Genomic DNA, 24,446 nt, shown 5'->3' with positions numbered 1-24,446 from the left:
AAACCATCTAGTGTTCAGCGAAATAGCAACACAATGTCAAATACAGGTATCCTAGTCAAATAATTAACATCCAATCACATTAACCGTTACTCTCTTGCGGGAATTCCACTAACGGTCCGTATGTAGCCAAACGTAGCTGCTGCTCATTCCGTTTGCTGGAAAATTGATAAATGGTTAAAAAAAGTAAGGCCCGCGCCCATAGAGACACATACCAGCTCTAATGATAATACTGCTACTACCAGCAGTACTACACCTGCACCTGTCGACGACACAAGTTGTTCTGCTTCCATGAACACATCTAATGCTAGCATCAGTAATTCTACATTTGTTGTTAGCCCAGCTAGCATGGACACTGACAGTTGTGAATCTGATGCAGCTGAAGAGCTTCTGCCCCATTACCCGTGAAAGCACCGAACAACAGACAGGGGCGTTGAACCTAAGTCCTCCACAATAGTATGGGGCTTGCCTGTCCTAGCCACTCGGTAGCTCACCATATAAGACGCTTCTAGCCCCTTCTCATTAATGGTATCTCTTGCTTTTATACATGTCTTATTACTTGAAAGTTGTCTTAATTCTCGCTCAAAAAACTCCCATGGCTTATTTTGTTGTTTCTAAATGTCTGCGCAAGAGTGAAGGTTTCATCGAGTTGTGAGATAGTAATTTTGCACATATCGCACACTGTCACTGGGGAAAGGCACTACTCCCAATATAAGTGAACCCCAAATCAATGTAGTTCTCATCATATTTGCGCCTCTTCGATGGTTCAACGCCCCTGTCTCTTGTTCGGTTCTTCCTGCTGCCGCAGATATGGCTGGGACAATGCTGGGGGAAAAGGCCCAAAAAACTATACAGACAATGCATTGGCGGAAATCCCAGGGGGGACAGGGGGGACACGACCCCCCCATCTTGGGAAAAATATGATTTGTCCCCCCCAATATATCACTGTAAACATAACTATGTAATTTCAATAATATTAATAATACGCAATGAAAGCACTTGTGCTGATTATAGACACTTAATAGCGCATTTAAATTTCAAAAGATTGCGACCCCCCCCGCCCTTTGCCTCACAATGGTTTGATCCACTGACAGTTCTTTAGCTGGCAAGGTAATAAAGGGTTCGTATCTACTGTCCGAAAGGGACATGTACGTAACTGACGTGAGGTTAATCCAGTCAATCCATAGCAGGTCCATAGCAATGTTATTTATTTATTTTTATGTTGGCAGGGTTCACACACTAGCTGAATTTGCAGAGCTAGCGCGCAAACTAAAGCAAACATTAACTATCAAGCTAGCTAGTACCTATTCCATTTATGTGGCGTCGTCAAAGATGGAATCTTTGCTATCGTCAGTTTATTCCAAGATCAGCATGCAGCTGTAGTGCTTCGACGTCCCTGTGATAAGGTTAGCAATAAACTGAAGTCCAAACTGAACAGAACAGAACTACACTCTCTTCTACCATTGTCTTAAATATATATAATGGTCTCGTTGCAAAAGATAAATTGTCGCTAGTGAACTTTTTTTATTTTATTTTATTTCACCTTTATTTAGCCAGGTAGCAAAGATTATAGCAAACACACAGAAACGGAATTGGTGCTCGCTAGCTTTACAAATTCAGCTATTGTTGGAAGCCAGCCAATATGAAACAAACTATTTAAATTACAAAAGGTTGCAGCATGTGTTGTGTAAATGTGTGTGTGTGCAGCTAGGCCAGCCAGCCAGCCAGGTAGAAAAATGGCAGAAAAAAGTAAGACGGACATCAGAGTATTTGTCAGTACACCAAAACGCATAGTAAGAACTCTAGTATCCTAATATCTCAAAGACTAGTTGATAAAATGTTCATAAGAAAGAAGTAAAATGCTAATGGAAATGTTTCACAATGATGTCATTAGGCAGAGCAGGCAATAGATGGCACACAGACAGCAGAGCTGGGGACAGATATGCAGGGACAGATTGGCAGACAGGGAGTCTCAGGTAAGTTTCTTGAGTCTTTGTTTGGCAACATTATGAAAGGTTCTCAATTTTTTTGACTTGTAAAATAGGGACATAATTGGAAAATGCCATGGATACCCCCACTCTCAACTTAAACTGGTGACTAAACTAAGATTTGTTTACGGCAATGGTATTGCTGTTGTGATTAATTGTGTAGTTTTGGGTACCGGTAGTTAGGAGTACGGCAAACACCTTATTTATTTTCTAGGAGACAGACTGAGTCAGTTAGGGTGGTGAAAGGGAAAGAGCCAGGGAGAGAGACTTCAGAGGACAGTGTCACAGCCACGGCAGGACCAAGTGTCACCCTTGTTGCCAGCAGCACCAGTATAGGGGACAGTGGCACAGCATTGTCCAGTTACCACAGTGATGGCACAAAACCATATCAGCCACACCCACAATTTATAGAACCGCAAACTCTTGCCAACAGAGTGTTGACGTTTCAAGAGAGATGGTTTTGCGATTTCCCCTGGCTACATTATAATCCATCAATAAAAGGAGTGTTGTGTTTTCACTGTAGCCAAGGGTTTTCAAGCCAGCCATCTTTTGGCCAAAGAGCTGATGCTGCCTTCGTTAGTGCAGGATTTAGGAACTGGAGAAAAGGCATTGAAAAATTCACAGCACATCAAAATTGCCAAACCCACCGCCACTTTGTAATTGTAACAGCACACCAGCTAAATCCAATCAGTGTCCAGTTATGTCCAGCGCGTGGGGTAAACAGCAGGATGACGCAAGGCATTGCTTGATGAAAATTGTTAGTTCGGTGCGGCATGTAGTAAGACAGGGACAAGCCTTTAGAGGCCACACGGATGACAGTGGGAATTTATACCAGATTTTGAAACTTAGGGCAGAAGAGGATGATCCCATTTTACTGAAGTGGTTAACAGAGCGTACCACAATGTACACAGGCCCCAAAGCACATAATGAAATTCTGAACATCATGGCCAATAGTCATTCGAGGCATTGCAGCTGAGATTAGGTCTCTTCCGATTGTACAATTTTCATTAATTGTTGATGGTACTCAAGATGTCTCTGGTGCTGAACAGGAGAATGTCTGTCTGCGTTATGTTGACCATGACCTTGTCCCTCACGAGGAGTTTATTGGGCTATACAGGGTGTCGGAGACAACAGGCGAGGGCATTGCGAAAGTGCCAACTGATGTGTTGTTGAGGAAACCCGCAAACATATGCTCGGTTCTTTTGTTCAGTAGTGTGTATAGCAGTGGTTCTCAACCTTTTTGGGGTACTGGAACCCCTGCATATTTTGAGGCAAGGCAGGCAAGGTTTTGAGCGGTCCTCAGGGACCTCCACCCCCTTTATATTATATGTAAACTTACTGGAAACCTTGTGGTACTGACTACATTCATTACACTTTTTTATTTCACGGACCCCTTGCAATTAGTCCATGGACCCCTGTTTGAGAACCCATGGTGTAATTGATAGTTGTTCTTTTGTTTAGTAGTTTTTAGTACACTTACAAATGATTTATTTCATGTTATTTTATTTAAAATTGCATACTTTGTGCGACATACTTGTCCATAGCTGCTGTTTGAAGAGTTGAGACACTGACTGAAGGATATTTTGGTTGATTTATTTGGGTTTTTCATTGAAGTAGTTATTTTACTTTTAGAACTGTACTTATTTTAAGCTTTTTGTTCTTGCAAAGATATTGTAGACTCAGGCCAGGTGGACATATTTAATGACTATATAAATGTATCAGAAAAAGTCAAATTAAAAGGTCAATTCAATACGGAGACCAACTTTGTGATGGTTCTCAATGGAGATTCTTTTAGATGTGATCACACCATGTTCATTGTATTTATGAAAACTACACCCATACAGTGTACAGTACCATTGTCACCTACTGACCTTTCTTGATATTGCTGGTTGTAAGTACGAATACCTGCATACATACTGGACTGGTAAGGAGCACTGCTATAACTATTATTAGTAGTAGAATTATAATGATTTAAACATTTGAACAAGTTGGGAAAACCCTTCAGTTAACTACTGTACCTATCAATTATCCAGTTGTAGGAATTATGGTTCCTCAATATACATTTAACAACGTATGCTATGTGTTACAGCTCTACTTTTGGTGTCCCCCTCAGGAATTGCTCTTGAGAAAATTTAATGTAATTGTCCCCTCCAAGGTTGATCTCAGATTTTCGCCCCTGAGACAATGCCTTCATCAAACAAAACTGTTTCACGATGCATCAGTGACAAGGCAGGAGATGTTTCGAAACAATTACTGCTTCACATACAAGCCATTGAATTCTATGCGTTACAGCTGGATGAGTCAACAGACGTGGCGGGCCTGGCACAGCTCCTGATATACTGTATGTCTGTTACGTTTATGGGTGGTAAATTAAGGAAGACATCCTCTTCTGCAAACCACTGGAGAGGATATTTTTAAAGTACTGGACAGCTTTGTGACATCAAATGGACTTTGGTAGTCAAGATGTGTTTGTATCTGTATTGATGGCGCAAAAGCCATGACAGGGAGACATAGTGGAGTGGTAACGCGCATGCAAACGGTATACTGCAGCATCCACCGAGAGGCTCTTGCTGCCAAGGGAATGCCTGACAGCTTGAAAGATGTTTTGGACACTACAGTGAAAATGGTTAACTTTGTTAAAGCAAGGCCCCTGAACTCTCATGTATTTTATGCATTATGCAATGATATGGGCAGCGACCATGTAACGCTTTTACAACATACAGAAGTACGCTGGTTATCAAGGGGCAAAGTATTGACACGTTTTTACATTTTTTATTGAGAGACGAGCTTAAAGTTTTCTTTACTGACCATAATTTTCACTTTTCTGACCGCTTGCATGATGACGAGTTTCACATACGACTGGCCTATCTGGGGGATGTTTTTTCTTGCCTGAATGATCTGAATCTAGGATTACAGGGTCTCTCCGCAACTATATTCAATGTGCGGGACATAATTGAGGCTATGAATAAGAAATTGGAGCTCTTCTCTGTCTGCATTAACAAGGACAACACACAGGTATTTCCATCATTGTATGTGCAAATGAACTCAAACTTACAGACAATGTCAAATGTGATATAGCAAAGCACCTGAGTGAGCTGGGTGTGCAATTACTTTCCAGAAACAAACAACTGGATTCGTTATCCCTTTCATGCCCTGCCTCCAGTCCACTTACCGATATCTGAACAAGAGAACCTCATCGAAATTGCAACAAGTGGTTCTGTGAAAATGTAATTTAATCAGAAGCCACTGCCAGATTTCTGGATAGGGCAGTGCTCAGAGTATCCTGCCTTGGCAAATCGAGCTGTTAAGACACCGATGCCCTTTGCAACCATGTACCCATGTAAGAGTGGATTCTCAGCCCTCACTAGCATGAAAACTAAATACAGGCACAGACTGTGTGGAAAATGACTTAAGACAGATTCTCTCCAATACAACCCAACATTGCAGAGTTATGTGCATCCTTTCAAGCACACCCTTCTCATTAACCTGTGGTGAGTTATTCACAATTTACGATGAACAAATAATGTTTTATATAAAAAGATTGTTAAATAAAGAGCAAAATTATTGATTATTATTATATTATTATTTGGACCATGGTCCTATAAGAGCTCTTTGTCACTTCCCACGAGCCAGGTTGTAACAAAAACTCATTATTATGTTTAATAAATGTATCGTATGTGGCAGGCTTACAATGACGGCAAAAAAAACAACATTTGAGAGTGCGCTGACCCTGGTGCTAGAGGGGGTACGCAGCCGGAGGTTGAATGTTTGAAGGGGTAAGGAACTATAAAAGTTTGGGAACCACTGAATTAAAGGCATGTGTGAAAGTGAAACCATTGTTGAAATCATTTTTTTTAAAGACTGAGACAATGGGAAATCGAATGCGAGATGACTGATCTTGCTCTCTTGGAAGATTTGGCACACGCTACATTTAGCAGAGAGCGCGTTTTGGAGACAGGTGGGGCTTTTTTTGCAGTACAGATTGGCGCATCAAATATCGTTTCCCAAAACCAATCTTATAAGATCTTTGCGAAGATTTAAGACCTACTATAGACAGACAAGCACATGCCATTCCGGTGCACATCAAAGTGCTATCCAGTGGTGGAAAAAGTACCCAATTGTCATACTTGAGTAAAAGTAAAGATAACTTACTAGTTAATTACTCACGTAAAAGTGAGTCACCCATTAAAAGTATTTGGTTTAAAATGTACTTAAGTATCAAAAGTAAATGTAATCGTTAAAATATACTTAAGTACCAAAAGTAAAAGTACAAGGATTAATAATTAAAAATTCCTTATATTAAGCAAACCAGACGGACGGCACGATTTTCTTGTTTTTTAAATTTACTGATAGCCAGGGGCACACTTCAAAACTCAGACGTCATTTACAAACGAAGCATTTGTGTTTAGTGAGTCTGCCAAATCAGAGGCAGTAAGGATGACCAGGGATGATCTCTTGATAAGTGTGTGAATTAGACAATTTTCCTGTCCTACTAAGCATAAAAAATGTATCTAGTACTTTTGGGAGTCAGGGAAAATGTAAGAAGTAAAAAGTACATTATTTTCATTAGGAATGTAGTGAAGTGAAAGTAAAAGTTGGCAAAAATATAAGTAGTAAAGTAAAGTACAGATACCCCCAAAAACTACTTAGTACTTTAAAGTAATTTTACTTAAGTACTTTACACCACTGGTGCTATCCATCCAAGGGTTTTTGGCAACGACACTTTTCAGCGGGAGCTGTGCGCAAAAGACGCTGCTGAATGTGGTGGCAAGGTGGAACGCACGACTCGTTCATTCTGCAGAACAGCAAAGTTGACCTATACGCCTACAGGAGGGAGCTGTTGGAGATGGATGCTTATTGATGAGTGGTGCCTAGTCATTTGAAGTATATTTGCCAAAGCAACTTAATTGTCCTAATGGTCCACCTGGATGTGCACCGGAGTGGCATGTGTTTGCCTTCTTAAAGTAGGTCTACCCTATTAGATTGGTTTAGGGAAATTATATCTAATGAGCAAATCTGTACTTTGTTCAGAAAAAGTCCCACCGGTCTCTTAAAACATGCTCTCTGCGAAATGCAGCGTGTGCCAAATCAAGCAAGATCTTCCATCTCTCATTCATCTTCCCATTATCTCAGTCTTTTATAGTATTTCAACAATGGTTTCACTTTCACATGTACCTCTAATTTAACAAATGACTGTACTGTATATGGATTATTATCGTAACAAATGCACTGATGTGATCAAATTACACTGAACAAAAATATAAGTGTTGGTCCCATGTTTCATGAGCTGAAACAAAATATCCCAGAAAATTTCCATACACACAAAAAGCTTATTTGTCTCAAATTCTGTGCACAAATTTGTTTACATTCTTGTTAGGGAGCATTACTCCTTTGCCAAGATAATCCATCCACCTGACAGGTGAAGCATATCAAGTAGCTGATTAAACAGCACGATCAATACATAGATGCACCTTGTGCTGGGGACAATAAATGGCCACTTCCGTTACACAACGCAATGCCACACGTCTCAAGTTGAGGGAGTGTGCAATTGGCATGCTTACTACAGGAATGTCAACCAGAGATGTTGCCAGAGAATTTAATGTTAATTTTTCTACCATAAACTGCATTCAATGTCATTTTAGAGAATTTGGCAGTACGTCCAACCGGCCTCACAACCTCAGACCACATGTAATCATGCCAGCCCAGGACCTCCTCATCCGGCTTCTTCACCTGCGGGATCGTCTGAAGGGGGACAGTGCTGAGGAGTATTTATGACAAAAAAAAAACTCTTCTGATTGACTGGGCTTTGCTGCCAAGTGGGTGGGCCTATGCCCTCCCAGGCTCACCCATGGCAACACCCCTGCCCAGTCATGTGAAAACCATTCATTAGGGCCTATTGAATTTATTTCAATTGATCAATATCCTTATATGAACTGTAACTCAAGTAAAATCTTTGAAATTGTTGCATGTTGCATTTATATTTTTGTTCAGTATATATAGCATGTCAAAGATACGTTGCATTCACAATGCAAAAACAATGACATCGAAAAATAATTGAAATACTCTCAATTTCACACATTTTAAACATATTTTCCCCATTCTACGCTTGACAAGCAGATCCCTTCATCCAACACTTGGCACTGGTCATGGCTGTGTGTAAATTTACACACACTCAAGCCAACGTTCATATTGAAAAATCTCACAGCTTGGAAATGATCCAAAGCATGGTTTATGCAGATTTGTGACTACATATTGATAAATGAGGCCCCAGGTTCCTGATGGAGACAGAACTGTCATTACCATATAACTAGTCACACCTTACATGCAGCAGAGTACAACCATGGCAAAAAGTCAGCTATGCTCTAGGTTTATCATGAATTTACAAAAACATCAACTCTTGGCTATGATTACATGAAGCCTATAAGAGACTAGTGAAATTAATTTACCAAGCAATGCACCTGGTTGACATACCCATAACATGCTAAGTAGACTGGTTTTGTTGTTCAATTTATTTTATTTGTTTTCTGTATACCAAAAGAAAACTGAATGGGAGATCCAACACAAAATGAAAGTACAAGTGAGGAAAAATATAAGCTTTGTCAATATTCTAAACATCTTTTAAGCACACTGCCACCATTATTGTTCAATATTCATACCAATACCATCTTTCTTGTGAAAAGAGGCATCATTAAAACCGTTATGGTTCAATAATAATCAAAACCGTGATGAGTAATGATAACAATAGCAGAAGTAGTACAGTTATAACAATTGTGATAATCAAGTGACAATGAAAAATGATTAGAATAAAAAGCAGATCTCCATAAAACCTATCTACCTTGGACAATGCAACATTGTGTAATCCCATACTTGAAGCCCTGCAACCCAGTCCTTGTTTTAGACAAATGCTACAGCTCCACACCATTAAAAAAAGATTAGTAATTATGGAGGACATTTTAAAACGTTTAGTCTTTGAGCCCAATAAAGTGCCTTCCTCATGTTGTGAAGGCTGAAATGCATTAATCTGTAGCTCATGGTAAAAATGTTGGACTGGCTCAAGTGTCAAGCCATGGGAGTTACTTTACAGTTTGCATGAAGAACATCTCTCCTGCTCTCTGCCAACCTCAAGATTGCTTTTTGGTTTTTTTAAATGACAGAAAGCAAAAGGAAGGGTAACTTTGGAATATCAGTTTTTCGTAATATATTTCTTTTTAAAAAATCATTTAGTTTAGCATTTTGTTAAAACTATTAATAGTAACATTATTAATAACAGTAATATACAACATAAAACCGAAGGAAAACATATTTAGTAGTTTATGTGTCCTCCAAACAGCACCTTCGTTAGCTCCGTCTTGACTTTTTGTATGTCCCTATTGCTTACAAAAGGTGACTAGAGTACCAAACTGACTCCCTTCTCTTGGTTTCTGGACTAGTTGCATTATTTCTACCCAGTACAAAGATGACGAGTATTAGCTTGCAACCACATATGTTTCAAGACAAAAAAATATATAAATTAAACCCCAAAAATTCAAACCCTGTTCTTTTCTTGGTCAAGCCTTTTTCATTTGACCTCCACAGGAAGTTGATGTATATTGATGGTTATAAGCAATAGCACTTGTTCCAATCTTATGCAATGATCCGTTGTGGATATTTTCATTGACCAATTAAGAAAAAAGGGCGGAAACATACAATTTTCTTGCTCCACATACTCATTCAATAGATCTTGCACACCAGTAATGAATTAATAGATTGGAAATAATTTAACAATAGTGACTGGACTAAGACTCTCCTTGCACGGCATTAAGGTCTGATCCGTCTTTTGTTTGGAGTTTAATAAGCCAAAACATACCTTTGACAGACTGCAACAAAACAATGTTTCAATTTAATTATTGTGACTCACCATAAGACATCCAACATGCGCATATTTCATTAAGTAGAAAGACACTCTGCATAAGAATGCTTAAGAATAAAAACGTTTCATACAATGTGAAACGCATCAAAGTGCTGTATAATGAGAGTCTGCCCTCTTCAGCCTCTTCTCCCCCCATCTATAGAGGATTGTCATGAAAACAGAGTGAATTGGTCTCTAGTCCCATAGGGCTCTAGTCAAAAGTAGTGCACTATATAGGGAATATCCTACCATTTCAGCCGCAGGCAATGTGCTAACAGGAGGGGATAATAATCTGTTCAGTTTAACAAGCCAATTCTAGTCACAACCAGTTAAAAGTACCTTTAAAATCCAAGTAAAGTGAAATACACCATCTCTAACTGAACACACTCCACCTGTATCCTAACAAAAAGTTTGGGATACAGATAAAATCAAAACCGCTTTCGTTCAAAGCCACTAAAACAGAGCTACTTCTCATTTGTTCTGGTCAAATCTATCCATGTACAGTCAATCCCAGCAGTCCCAGTCTTATAGGATGCAGTTGGACTAACAAAATGACTTGGGAAGGAGTATACTGTGGGAAATGTAATATCAGACCCAGTCTCAAACACAAGTGCCTGGTCCACTATTAAAACTTCCATTTCTAGGCGCACTTATGAGGATAAGAATCTTGCAGTCTGTCATATAATGGCCTAATCGTTTTGCATAAGCAGTCTTAAGGGGATAATACACAAGTATTGTAAGAGTAATTTTAAGGACAAGGATGAGACAAGGATTATAACTGCAGACCAGAAACATATCAAAGGGGACTGGTACATGTTCATCAGTCATTTGATAACTTTTGATTAAGCGTGAAGCAGTGTAACAATAGTCAGTGTATCCAAATGAGTCAAGTTTGGAAACAAGAACTCGGCAGAATGACGTCCAAGGAGAGGGAGAAAGGGCAACCGGGCCTTTCCAAACATCGGAAACCAAAGAATATTAGCTTGGAAGACCAGTGCCCAATTTTTGTTTCTTAAAATGTAAGGAGCCCAATGGGTCCCGAGTCTCTACCAGCACCAACGGGTGCCTTAGCTGGTGCTGCTGGCTGGGGGTGGGGAAGCTGGAGGGTCCTCTACAACAGACCCTAAGGCGGAGACAGAACTGGACCCGGTATCAGATCCGTTGTTGATGATGGTCGCCGGCTGGCCAAAGTTAGTGGTTCTCAGAGTGGCTAGATGTCGAGGGGAGAAGACATGGGATCTTGCTGCTGCTCTGGACTCAAAGCCTGCATTGCAGGCCTCGCACCTGCCTCTCAGCATCTCTCGACCTGCTGGCTGGCCCCTGGCTGGGGGAGAAGATGGCTCCAGGACCGTCAGCTGAACCGGTTTGGGAAGGATAGGACGGTGGGCTCGCAGAGCATTGTACTGCAGATAGCTCCCTGCACTCATGTCAACCTTCTCTGATGACACTGGAGACTAGAAGAGGGAGAGAGAGGGGAAGAGACAAAGACGTTACTCCAACAAAAAAGGTTACTGGTGAGTTACCTCAATTTACATATACACACTTCTAGACAACGAGCAAAGTTTTAGGGACGGTTGCCCAGACACAGATTAAGCCTAGTCCAAGACCAGAAATCCTGCATAGTTGAGATCTCTATGGAAATATCTTCTTAATCCAAAACTAGGTTTAATCTGTGTCTGGGAAACCAGCCTTTAAAGTAAAAAATAATATGAACAACTTCCCACACCAATGCATAGCATACTGTACAGTCAAATGTCTGACCAGTTTCTCCTGCTGCAGCCTCCAGCGTTTCTCCTTGGCGCGGGTATTCTGGAACCAGATCTGCACCACCTTGAGTGGCAGCCCCAGCTCCGTCCCTACTGCCTCACACTCCAGTGCGTTAGGGTGGGCGCACGTCTCATAGCAAGACTGCAGGATGGACAGCTGCAGACAGGACAGGTGTGTGCGCGGCCTGCGGGTGGTGGAGTGGTGCAGGAAGCTTCCCTCCGATGGAGCAGTCTTGGCGATGGTGACAATGCTGACAGTGGTCTGAGGGCTTGCGCTTGCTGTGGTGGTGGTTGCTACGGTAGAGGCAGCAGCAGAAATATTGAGAGCAGTGGTGGCAGCAGTGGCGCCGACAACTGTGGGAGCACGGGGGGTTGACAGACCCAACTGTTCCCTAGAAAGCGTGTTGATCTTAAAGGGGCCCTTGGCTGACCAGTAGTTGAGCCCATTTTGTTTTTGAGATGTCGCAGCAAGGGACTTGCTAATTGGAGTGGAGGGCATTTTTGGTACCATGCGGTTAGTGGATCCAGGCCCAGCTAGTGGCTTCTCTTGGTTATGATCATCCACTTCTTCATCAGAGTCATTTTCCCCAACATCCTCTTCAGGTGTGTGTTTGGGAGGGGGGCAAGGCGGGGTAGGACAGGTCTCCTTGGGTACGACAGGGAGAGATGGAGCGATGCTTTTCGGGGCGATTTTGACCATTGTGACATTGTTTGTCACCTCCATTTTGGTCTTTGGCACTGCAGACACACTGCTGCTCACGGAGGAAATGGAAGAGGCCACCTCCTTGGGCCTGTTAGGAACTTGGTTTTTGATTTTGACAATTTCCTCTTTCACCTCAGTCTTTGGGAGGGCCCGTACTGGATTGGCTACAGTTGAGATGCTACAGTTGGTGTTTGATTTGGGGGTGCTGGAGAAAATGGGTTGTGACAGTGGCCAGGTGAACTTGATGAGCGGTTTGCCCACTGCTGCCAGAGTGCCATCACTGACGAAGCGAACCTCACCCTTGCGCTCCCTAGCCCGCATGTTCTGAAACCAGATCTGTACAACTTTCTTTGGGAGATGGACCCACTCTGATATTTGCTCAAACTCATGTTTCCCAGGATTTGGATCTTTGAAATAGCAGCCATAAAGCACATCAAGCTGCTCAGCCTGGATGATGGTCCTGGAACGTCTCATGTCCCTGTACCGCCGTGCTTTGGGCCTGCCTTTCTGGTCCCTCTCCTTTTCCCTCTCCCGCTCCTTTTCTCTCTCAATTATGGAGGTGTTCAACCTCTCTGCTGCCCTCATGTAAACAGTGCTGGCCTTAGCCATATTATTGCCACGGGCAAAGCCACTGCTGTTGGACATTGCTTGCTCAGGTTTGAACTTGACCACACCGAGTCTCCCTTCTTCAGGTAACCCAAAAGCTGTGGGTCTTAGACCTAGCCCGTCAAGCAGACGGCCCTTTTGTGCTGAAGTCTTGTCACCCATGAGAGAGGTGGAGGAAGCAGATGTTGAGCTGTGGCTTTTCCTGATGCTGAGATCTAAAGCAGCCTCACAGTCTCCACCATTAGACATGTAGTGGGAGGTGTGGGTATGGAGGGAGAGTGGTGATGTAATGAGAGGGTCAGAGAACCGGGTGATGTTAGGAGGGTTTGGAAAGGCAGGTACTTTGCCTCCATCTCCTTCTGCAACTCCAAGCCCAACCACTGAGGGAGGGAGTGAGAGAACATAGGGGCTAAGGAATTGAGTAGAGAATGGAGCCAGGGACAAAGACAGAGGGAGGGAGTGTAGAATGCCACTTGGAAGTCCTCTATGGTCAATGGCGATAGAAAGTTGGGAAGGAGGATCAGCTTGGGCCTCGAGTTCCAAATCCACGTCAGGGTCTAATCTCTCCTTCTTGACCTCCACCTCCTCCCGCTCCAACTCCCTCTTTCTATTTCTTCTCTTTGCTCTCTGAGATGCAGCCTCCTCGTCATCATCGTCATCCTCGGCATCTGAGAGAAACACAGTGGTGGAGCGCAGCACCTTTCCTCCTCCTGAGCCCTTGTCTCCTGCCAGTTCTACCAGAGCCTCCTCTTTAGCAGGGCTGCCTGGCCCCTCCCTCATGGAGCCACTCAGGCTGTCCTCCTCACTCACGATGACAGAGGTGTAGAATTCTTCATTGTCTGAATCAGAGGCCAGACACGAGTCCCCTTGGCTCTCCCTCCCCAACTCTTTCCTCCTTCCTCCACTATTGGACAGATCCATTGCGTGACTGCCAGAGGCCTCACCGCTGTCCCTTCCCTCAAGCATATCTATTGTAAGGGCACCTTCCCCCTCTTCGTTATCAAGACGCTTGTTTCTTTTACCGTAGGCTGCAATGCTGCGCATGTGCCCTGCGCCCCCAGCTTTCTGCTTTTCTTTGGCGCGTCGGGCGTCAGTGAGCCACTTGTGTACCTCCGCCTCAGTGAGCCCCACCTCCCTGCCCAACGACTCACAGTCATCACGGGGAGGACTGGCTGCGTCAGCCCCACTACGCGACTCCAGAAACGCACGCAGAACCTGTATCTGGAACTCTGACAGTATCGGGGACCCTGGGGAGAAGTGCCGAGCCCTCAAATTAGCATGGGGATGAGTTGGATCAGAGGAATTTAAGGCGTGTTTAAAGGGGCTCAATTTTGGTGACAACACAGAGACACAATGGCTTGTGCCAACTTCTGATTTTTTAAGGGTACAATCAGGGCTAAGCATAAGATTTAAAGTGGTAGGACTTAGGCTTGAGTTGCTGGTAACAGACGGTGAGCGGTCAAAACACTTGTCAATGTCCTCCCCTTTTCCATCTGCAGAGTTCCCTTCGTATGTTGTACCATCTTTCATTTCATTATCGCCATCTATCCTAAATGACTCAACCCTGTTATTTTTGTTTACTAAGGCGCTGATGAGCTCTTGTGCATATCCTTTACTATCCTCCTCACAAATCTCTCTTTCTCCATCATATTCCAGGGGCCAATTTCTCCCCTTTTCAGACTTAAGGGACCTTTTCTCCTCAATTGTCGTCTTGTTCGTCTCTTCCTTCAATTTGCTCTTGTTTGTTTGGTTGTCTTCTGAACAGGTTTGTGTGGTTACTTGGAGGCCGACAGCTGGCCACTGGTTCTGTAAGCTACTGAGTCTTTGGGCCAGGATAGCTTGCTGGGCAGCATTGAGACCTAGAAGGGGAACAGACTGTGTCAAAAGCTCTGGGTTTAGACTCTGGCTTTGGAGCCCATTCACGATAAATGGCATGAGCATCTGATGCTGGGGTATGAGCTGAGGTGTGGCTGTGGCAGGGGACGTCCCAGCCGCAAACAGAGAGGGGAGGAGGGAGTGCGAGAGAGAGCTTGGGCTGGACGTGAGGAGGGTGAGAAAGGCAGAGACTGCCTGAGCAGAGGCTACAGGGGACGAAAGCAGCGAGGGAGCCAGCTGAGTTTGAATAGGTTCTCCGTCTTTGGTAGTCATTGCTGCTGCTGTCAGGCTTGCCGGGATGACACAATTGCTGCTGGTGGTGCAAACCAACTGTGCAGTGCTGCCCCCAGAGGTAACAACTAAGTTAGTAGCCATGTTACTTCCCGAATTTCCAGTTGCACTGTTGGCAGAGATTCCTGCATTTCTGCTGCGGGTCTGGTGCAAAACAGATTTCAAATGACTCTCCAGGGTAATGGCATGGTTGTAAGAGACTCGACACACAGCGCACTGGTAGGGCTTGTTTGATAAATATGGCCGAGACAGAAAAGGGACAGAGGGAGCAGGGGTGTCATTTTCACCACCCTGTTTTAGGGATCCTGTTCTCATCCGTTGCACATGGGATGCCGAGTTGTAGTGAACACACAATGTGGTCCTGGTAGGAAAAGCCTCTAAGCACGCATTACATTTGAATGGACGGCTGTCATCGCCATCAGCCATTACACCATTTTTTCCTGTGGACTTTTCATTGTCGACAGGTGTTTCTGTGGACTGATCCCTCTCCTGATCCGACTCCAAGACAACTACACCTCCCTCCGGGTCTTTCACTCCGACTTCCTTATCCATCTCTTTATCTTTGTCGCCAAACCCAATGAGAGTGTGCCTACTGTTGTAATTCTGCTGGGGTCCTTCAGAGTTCTCATTATTTTGACATGGGTCTGAGAGGGAGGCTGAAGCTTCTAAAAGCTTCCGTTGTAATGATGCAGCATCTGATGTGAAGCAGAAAGACAAGATATTTCAGCAGGTGTTTTGAGTTCATGGAACCCTGACAACACAAATACAGTCATAGCATATTGATACATTTAGGTCTAAACCGTCAAGGGACAGGCGTTTAAAATGAACACAAGCTAATTGTTTAGGCTACTCAATATGTTAATGTGCTTGTATCCATTCAAATAATGCATAACTCAAATTCATAAAGACAGTGCAAAACCGTAGGTACTGCTGTTAATCAGAGGACAAACTCACCTGTATCATGCTTAACATCAGTGTCCACTCCACTCGCCCCCTGTTTGGGAGCAGCCTGGTAAAGAGAAAAGAAAACTTTAACATTTTACCTTAAGACTCAATTTTGCTGACACAGGAACCCACTGCTTAGTGCTACAGTCCAACAAGAGAGCATCTTGGTATAAATTGGTGCCTCATTCTATGACCTGCCAACCCTGTCCAACTTTTTATAGTACCAGACGCAGCGGCAAATTGGAGGTTCAAATAGCGCGCAAAAGTGCCGAATTTGGGTACTCTTTCCACCAGCACACTCGTGCGCGCGCTGTTTGTGAGTCAGATCGCAATTATAGAATTATACCAAATCAAGTCTACAGAAGGTTGGAATACTTGCTTGACAGCATTCCATTTACAGATGGTAAAAAAATCACTAACAAGATCTAATTAGAAAGAACACACAAAGGGCCTTTATTCTTGGAGTTTTTTATTTTATTAAACAAATAAGCTAGTCTCAGGTGGCGTGATCCTCCTAATGATGTGGAAAATACAACTAATGGGACACAGAATTAAATGTATATCACACTCGCACAAATGCAACAAGTTATTCGTATTTGAATTATTTCTTTCACTAGCAAATGCGAGTGAAGTGCTGGCACTTTAGAGCCCACTGAATGTCCATCTTATGTTTGCTTGAAACAATTAGTGTTTACCTTTCCACAACACATGGACTCGAAAAGAGATTTGGCCATGTGTTTACATACAGCTGACAGTCGACAAACTCAGCATCACAACAGGAGGGGCAGACACGGGGTAGCTACGTCGAATAATGATGTATTCATCTCCATTGACACAAACTCTGTGCACGTCTTTGTGTTTCCACTCGAGAAACGGGATGTTAATGTATTACTGAGTACATTTTAATTCAAATGTTAAAAAACAACCGCACCACGCCCTATTAATTTTTGCATACTTTTAACTCAGATCTCGTACATGGACAGAGAATTGCGTATTAGGTACGCAAAATGCGTACATGTTAGAAGGTCTGTATAATAATGTACTAAGTAAAGATTTGGCACATTGCACAAATTGTTACATATTATGAAATACAGTACCAGTCAAAAGTTGGGCAACACCTACTCATTCAAGGGTTTTTCTTTCTTTTCACTACTTTTGACATTGTAGAATAATGAAGACATCAATACTATGAAATAACACATATGGAATCATGTAGTAACCAAAAAAAAAGTGTAATTTTACATTTGAGATTCTTCAAATTAACCACCCTTTGCCTTAACAGCTTTGCATTCTTGGCATTGTCTCAATCAGCTTCATGAGGTAGTCACCTGGAATGCTTTTCAATTAACAGGTGTGCCTTGTTAAAAGTTCATTTGTGGAATTTCTTTCCTTCTTAATGTGTTTGAGCCAGTCAGTTGTGTCGTGACAAGGTAGGGGTGGTATACAGGAGAGCCCCCTATTTGGTAAAAGACCAAGTTCATTTTATGTCAAGAACAGCTCAAATAAGCAAAGAGAAACAGTCCATCATTACTTTAAGACATGGTCAGTCAAACCGGAAAATGTCAAAACTTTCAAAGTTTCTTCAAGTGCAGTCGCAAAAACCATCAAGCGCTATGATGAAACTGGCTCTCATGAGGACCGCCACAGGAAAGGAAGACCCAAAGTTACCTCAGCTGCAGAGGATAAGGTCATTGGAGTTACCCGCTTCAGAAATTGCAGGCCAAATAAATGCTTCACAGAGTTCAAGTAACAGACAACATCAACTGTTCAGAGACGACTGTTTGAGTCAAACCTTGGTCAAATTGCTGCAAAGAAACCACTACTAAAGGACACCAATAATAAGAAGAGACTTGCTTGGGCCAAGAAACCCAAGCAATGGACATTAGACCGGTGGAGTCCAAAATGTAGATTTTTGGTTCCAACCGCCGTGTCTTTGTGAGCGGATGATCTCTGCATGTGTAGTTCCCACTGTGAAGCATGGAGAAGATGGTGTGATGGTGCTTTGCTGGTGACACTGTCAGTGATTTATTTAGAATTCAAGGCGCACTTAACCAGCATGGCTACCACAGCATTCTGCAGTGATAAGCCATCCCATCTGGTTTGCGCTTAATGGAACTATTATTTGTTTTTCAACAGGACACTGACCCAACACACATCCAGGCTGTGTAAAGACTATTTAACCAAGCAGAGCGATGGAGTGCTGCATCAGATGACCTGGCCTCCACAATCACCCAAACTCAACCCAATTGAGATGGTTTGGGATAAGTTGGACTGCAGAGTGAAGGAAACTCATCCAACAAGTGCTCAGCATATGTGGAAACTCCTTAAAGACGGTTGGAAAAGCATTCCAGGTGAAGCTGGTTGAGAGAATGCCAGGAGTGTGCAAAGCTGTCATCTAGGCAAAGGGTGGCTACTTCGAAAAACGCAAATATAGTTTGATTTGTTTAACACTTTTAGTTCATACATGATTCCATATGGTGTTACTTCATAGTTGATGTCTTCACTATTATTCTACAGTGTAGAAAAAAGTAAAAATAAAGAAAACCTCTAATGAGTAAGTGTGTCCAAACTTTTGACTGGTACTGCATGTTGAGGCAAAATTATAGACAGTAGCAAAATAGAACTCAATTGAATGAACATTAAATGTTTTTTAATATTCTTGAATTATATAGGCGTACGTAGCTTATACTGTAGGCAATTTATCTTTTAAAGCAGTCATCTTGGTTTCCTTTGAAGCATATTTTTATCCTTTGCTTGTTTGTAACAGTTAAAGACATTTGCAACTTTGTAGTCAACTTCGTTGTGTAGTTAACAGTCAGAGAGACAGAAACATCTTGATTCTATGTTAGTGGAGATCTGTGTATAAAGTGGCACGGTACACAAAACAATTGCTTACGACGCAATTAGCTGTTCTACGAGTGGTCTCAGGCAGTCCGTAAATAACAAGCGTTTTCAAATGCAGCTTTAGTAACGATGGTTTTTGGAAACAGCTTGGAGATTTAACGATGTTCTTACAAAATAATAAGTTTAACTAACTTAAAATATAAGAGGCTTTTGGGAAACGTTCTAATATCCTACAATAACATACAAATAATGCATGTACAATAATTGATCATGTATTATGTTTGACATCATCCAAGAATCATTAATTAAATACATCAACATAAAGACACAAAAGTAAAGTTTTGTTGACTCGCACAATGGGTAAAAAAAAAGAAATACAAGTCCAAAATGAACTTGAATTGCGCTACTTACAATGTCCAGCAACTTGTCTACACAGTTAGGAAGCACACTATGCCCATCATTCAGGTGCAGAGCAAGGGAGCCCCTGTCTGGTAACCCTTGTTGACACAGGGGGCACAACCACACCGCCACTCTGTTGCTGTCACTGCACACTGTCTCACCAGACTCCTCCTGCAAGATCAAAATGTATTTTAGTGGAATTAAAAATATTGCTTTTAAATCATGACCATGTCCAGGGGTGTTTCTCTGTAGAACCAAAATAAAATAAGCTTTACAGTACAAATGTTTTCAGCCTCAATATAGATAATTAACTATTAGATAACAGAAATAGATAGCCTAATTGTTTAGGCTACATTAGACCTACCCAAAATAGTATCAATTAAACTTGGTCCAAATCAATTAATCAACTTCAAATTAAATTCCTCTAAGGACTACCAATTAACAAATTAACAGAGTGCAATAAAAATACTTTATATTTCTGACATATAATTGCAATGTCATGTGACACGAAGAAACATTTAAACCACTTCAATTAAAATGTAAGTGAATGGCCTGATTATTGACCTTGACCAGCATAAACTGTCTGCGACTAGCATGATATTTAGGGTCATGCAAAACATATGTCGCTTTATAACTAATAAGCGAATAATGGCCATTTGAACATCACACACACACTAACGTTAACAAAATAGCCTAATGGCCAACATACCTCACCATGAGAACTCAATGCAGTATTGTCCTTTTCCAATGCTACTCGGCAGAAATTAAAATTTGTGGTTATGTTTAACGACTTACATACTCGCTATTATTAAGATCCAAATTTGAATACTACTAAATTAATCGAGGCGCGATAAAAACAAAAACAAATCCCAAATACCAACACTTGTATTTGCCCACTTCCGTCCTCACCAATTATCTAGCCGTGCCCAGAAAATATCGTTTTACCAGCAAGGTTGCATGATTATTATAGTTGAGAAAGTGCAGTGAGTAATAAAACATAGTTTAAGGCTTTATATAACAACGGTGTGGATAAAAATGCCCAAATGGCTCGTGATTCTTTAGCTAATTAACGTCCAACCTAATTAGCTACGCCGAAGTGTTGAATCAATTAGCTAGCAAGCTAGCTAACGTTAGTTAGCCAAGCTATCAACGTCGCAATAGTTGTTTCTAGCTTATGTTATGAAATGCAAGAAACACACCAACTCTGTCCTGCAATTATAAAGACGGTTAAAAACTGAGACTCGAAACTACGTACCGCATTGTCTATTCATTAACGTTGCGAAATTAAACAAAAGGACCAAAATAACAGTCGTGGCACTTAGCCTACTAGCTAACAAGAACTTAACCCGTCGCTGTCAACCTTCCTCAACTAGCCTGAGAAAAAAAAACTAAGCCCAGGTGTACATGGCTACACATTCGGAAGTATACCGATCTACTACAAATAGATACTGTAGGCTTTAGATATTCCGTCCAAAACATCGGCCTCGAGTGCTTCCCTTATCCCTCGGATTGTGGGCTGCCAATCGGGGATCCAGTATTACACCACCCGCTGCCTGCTCAACAGCGCAAATTGAGGCCTACATGGACTAAGCTATTTAATTAATGAATATGGGTTCCCTTTACAGATGTGTAAAAAACGGCGCGCCCCCTACTCCCCCACCATTCCACAAAACCTGATAACACATTTTAATGATCTACTTCATTATACAAAATATTTAGTATTCATGAACATCTTTACAATCATTTTAGATGGCTTCGTGCAATAATTGACAAAAGAATCAAATGCTAAGCTACTTGAAACAGACTACTTGCACACTGCGCACGGCAAAAGGGGTGGTGGGGTGAAGAGAAACGGAGACGGAGGTTGAAAAGTTTGGAATTTAATGTTCGAATCCGGTGAATAGAACCATTTGATATACAACATTCATCGTTCGATTGAAACTATCATTTGCAACACAATCTTTCAAACACACAATCGCAATTAAGCAAACGCCAATATCGTTTAATTAACTTCAGAGCAATTAGCTAATGCATTTACCTGCATGGTCGTCGCTCCAGCGCACGCTTCCTCTCGCTCTTTAAAACTGAAAAGTTTTCTCTTGCTCGCCCTCCCTCGCCTGTTCTCTCCCTCCCTCATTCGCCCTCTCTCTTTCCCCTCTTCCCTCTAGTAAACACACGACAGCTCCCCCCAAGGCTGATTTCTGACATTAAGCAGGGAAGAATACATTTGGCGTCAATATAAAACCTTCATAGAACAATATTAGTTGATTCAAATAGCCTAACATTTGTCTCGTCGAACCACTTCTGCAGTTTAATGTAATGAAGCATGAGGGCTTCTCCAGAGCCATGTCCCTTGATCTGAAAAAGCATTTGTAGAATTCAATCAACCGGATTGAATCACATTGCATACCCAACATCCTGACCCTCTATGGAGTCAGCAGATTAGGATGAAAATAAACCAGCAGGGCGAATAGCCTACATATTGAAATGTTAAACAATCACAACATGTATAGGACATGTATCTAGACAAAACGTTGCGTAAAGTTTTACATCTACTTATAATCATGGTGAGCCAATATATGTCTTTGATTAGAGCTATTTGGTCTCTGTTTAGTTTCTCAATCCATCAATAGGCTATTGAATGATTGGCATTTTCCAATTAGACCTAATAGGACCCCTGTCCAATTAGGACACTTGTTACAGTATGTTCACCAAGCCCTTTTATATTACTGTACATCATACTGTGTAGTACTGCATGACAATCATTTAATTATTCACGAAATATGGGGGATTATGGTGAAAACAAAGATACAAATAGTATAGATTATAGGTTTAAAAGTGTTTTTCAATCTCTGTATTGTTCTGCGTTATTATGACGGGCTATGATGCTCGGGAATGCAGTAAGCACCTAGGTGTCCACACTGCGCCTGTCTAAAATACTTGCGGCTGTCAGTGATTTAGTCAAAGCTCAATCAACAATCTTGAAGCTATTTTACAAGACTGTTGAATCGGTAATAGCGGTCGTTAAATGGAGGTGAGGGGTAGCCTATATGAACGGTATAACGCTAACGTACTAGTCTAGTGTTACTCCTGTACGCGCTCTGTATTTAATACAGATCGTAGCTACGTTTCCATACTGCAGCAAGGCCAATATTGGGACCATATATTATTTCCCAAATGGAATTTATCATGTGTAGTTGTTAGATTAATTTATTTCACAGTGAACATTTTGATGCTGATAAATTTGTGTCATTACAGAGTACAATGAGTGTGGAAGTGGAGAGGAAATTTGTCTGTGACGCTGACATTCAGAAACAATTGGAAGAGATAGGAGGTGTGTAGCCTCCAAGTTGTACCATTGTGCCCAAAGGGCATTTCCATAACTCTTGATTTTATATTAAAAACACACAAAAAAATGATTGATGTAGGCTACTTACAATATAGAATGCACCATTTTAATGTATAATGTGGGCTAACTACTAGATTAATTATAGTGGAATGCTGCTGATGAAGGTTGGTAAAGAAAGCTCAAATGTAGACTACAATGTTAATTTAGTTTTATCAGGACAGATTTTATTTTTAATACTTACTTGATATCATTTCTCAGTATACTTACAAATTAAAAACAAAATTGCATCCTTTTCAGCAGTGAAAACTATTCATTCAAACTATATGTAATACATTTTCTCTGCACCCTTCCCTCTTTCTTGCAACTTTTCTCTCACCAGCGGTGTGTATTGGTCAAAAACAATTCCAAGACAAGTATTTTGACACCCCAGACTTCCTTCTCACCTTGAGAGATGTGTGGTTGCGTTGTCGCCAGGGATGTTGGGAACTCAAATGCACCACAGTTACGAAGGCAGAAGACAGAGTAGGGGAGCCTCAGAAGGCAGAACTGTGTTCACGCTATCAGGAGATAACCAATCTGTCTCAAATTCAGTTGAAAGTGAGAGAGGTCATGAAAGAAGGTAATGGGGAGCAAAAAACTGCCAACCAGACGCACCCAGTGGTCCATCAAGACACACCCAAAACTGAAGGTGCAGAGAATTGCCCCACGGTGAATGAGTCCTGGCTGATGGAGCTGAATCTGGTTTGCTTTGCAGAGTTTACAACACAGAGGTGTTCATTCACTTTTGGGGGGGAAGGAGATGAAAGTGGAGTGCGTGTAGACCTTGACCAGGCCGACTTTGGCTATTATGTTGGGGAGATAGAGGTTCTCGTGCCAAAGGGAGAAGACATTCAGTCTGCACTGAGGAAGATTGAAAAGACTGCCCAAAGACTGGGTGAGCAGGGGATGCTGGGTATCAGTCATTTATGCACTTATTATTCTTTCTCTTTTAATTTTCATGGTAATGGTTGTTTCTGCCAGAAAGCATGCATCATACAGATTGATGGTATATATGTATTCTACTAATGTCTTCTTAAAGATAATTTAGTAGCACTTTATGTTACATCATGGAATGAAATGGTAATAACATGGTAATAGTAATGTAACACATTATTTATACTCACAATAAAAACATTCACAACCCTTAATTTCAGTATAATTACATTCATGTTTAAGGGTAATAGTTTGTTATAAGACTTTAAGGATGAAATAAGAGTTTAATAAGGAAGATGGTTGGAAAAAGGGATAGGTATTGTTACCCCTCTATACTATGGCACAAAGTATGTGGTGTAACCCTGAAATAAGAATATAATTATACTGAAATTACGGGGTATCTGGGCAAATAACGTTTCAATGTGAGTAACTATAACTTGTTACCATATCATTACCATGTTATTACAACTTTATTCTGTGCTGTAATGTCACACCTTAGGGTTCATTTTGTATTTATATGTTATATTTATGTTAGAAATATTTAATATTTTCTTTATTTTTCCCTATTTCACCCTCTCCCCCTCATCTTTAGGTCTGTCTGGCGATCAGAGGGTTCAAGGAAAAATGGATGTGTACCTGCAAAGATACTGCCCAGAACACTATGCAAAATTACTAAGTGCACATATATTGTAAGAAATAGTAGCTGGAAGGTAGCTGACTAATGTCATTGAAACTTCTGCATGTCCTTAACTTTATCTAATTCAAGTGGTTATCACAAAAATTATGGTCTCTTTTTGTTATTACAATAAACAATGAAAAGTTA

General features: G+C 41.5%; 2 protein-coding genes across 4 annotated transcripts; one reads left to right on the top strand and one right to left on the bottom strand.

The window, feature by feature from the left end:
- Nucleotides 1-8,479: 8,479 nt before the first annotated feature.
- Nucleotides 8,480-21,450, bottom strand: zfhx2 (zinc finger homeobox 2). 3 transcript variants are annotated; one of them, XM_055928745.1, is made up of 6 exons: nucleotides 20,558-21,217; nucleotides 20,012-20,052; nucleotides 19,315-19,473; nucleotides 16,069-16,123; nucleotides 11,635-15,809; nucleotides 8,480-11,327 (listed from the first exon to the last, which is right to left on the bottom strand). In XM_055928745.1, exons 1-6 carry the CDS (start codon nucleotides 20,571-20,573, stop codon nucleotides 10,941-10,943), a joined length of 4,833 nt encoding a protein of 1,610 aa, XP_055784720.1. In that variant the 5' UTR covers nucleotides 20,574-21,217; the 3' UTR covers nucleotides 8,480-10,940. The 3 variants fall into 3 exon arrangements, with proteins under 3 accessions (XP_055784720.1, XP_055784719.1, XP_055784721.1); XM_055928744.1 differs by lacking the exons at nucleotides 20,012-20,052; nucleotides 20,558-21,217 and adding an exon at nucleotides 21,341-21,450; XM_055928746.1 differs by having other exon boundaries at nucleotides 20,017-21,216.
- Nucleotides 21,451-22,204: 754 nt separating this feature from the next.
- thtpa (thiamine triphosphatase) lies at nucleotides 22,205-24,446 on the top strand. The gene is made up of 4 exons (XM_055928747.1): nucleotides 22,205-22,336; nucleotides 22,561-22,636; nucleotides 23,031-23,585; nucleotides 24,216-24,446. The coding sequence occupies exons 1-4, from the start codon at nucleotides 22,331-22,333 to the stop codon at nucleotides 24,314-24,316; spliced, it is 738 nt and encodes a 245-aa protein (XP_055784722.1). The 5' UTR covers nucleotides 22,205-22,330; the 3' UTR covers nucleotides 24,317-24,446.

The sequence above is a fragment of the Salvelinus fontinalis genome, chromosome 7, assembly GCF_029448725.1.
Source record: "Salvelinus fontinalis isolate EN_2023a chromosome 7, ASM2944872v1, whole genome shotgun sequence".
NCBI classification, from domain to species: domain Eukaryota; kingdom Metazoa; phylum Chordata; class Actinopteri; order Salmoniformes; family Salmonidae; genus Salvelinus; species Salvelinus fontinalis.
Note: the sequence above shows the minus strand (reverse complement) of the source record. Positions and strands in the feature narration are given on the sequence as shown.

Coding starts and splice junctions, on each gene's coding strand:
- zfhx2 (XM_055928744.1), bottom strand. CDS start 21,439: ATGAGGGAGGGAGAGAACAGGCGAGGGAGGGCGAGCAAGAGAAAACTT. Junction 15,810..16,068: donor TGATGTTAAGCATGATACAG/GTGAGTTTGTCC, acceptor GCTTCACATCAG/ATGCTGCATCATTACAACGG. Junction 11,328..11,634: donor GGCTGCAGCAGGAGAAACTG/GTCAGACATTTG, acceptor TCCCTCTTCTAG/TCTCCAGTGTCATCAGAGAA.
- thtpa (XM_055928747.1), top strand. Junction 22,637..23,030: donor ACAATTGGAAGAGATAGGAG/GTGTGTAGCCTC, acceptor TTCTCTCACCAG/CGGTGTGTATTGGTCAAAAA. Junction 23,586..24,215: donor AAAGACTGCCCAAAGACTGG/GTGAGCAGGGGA, acceptor CCTCATCTTTAG/GTCTGTCTGGCGATCAGAGG.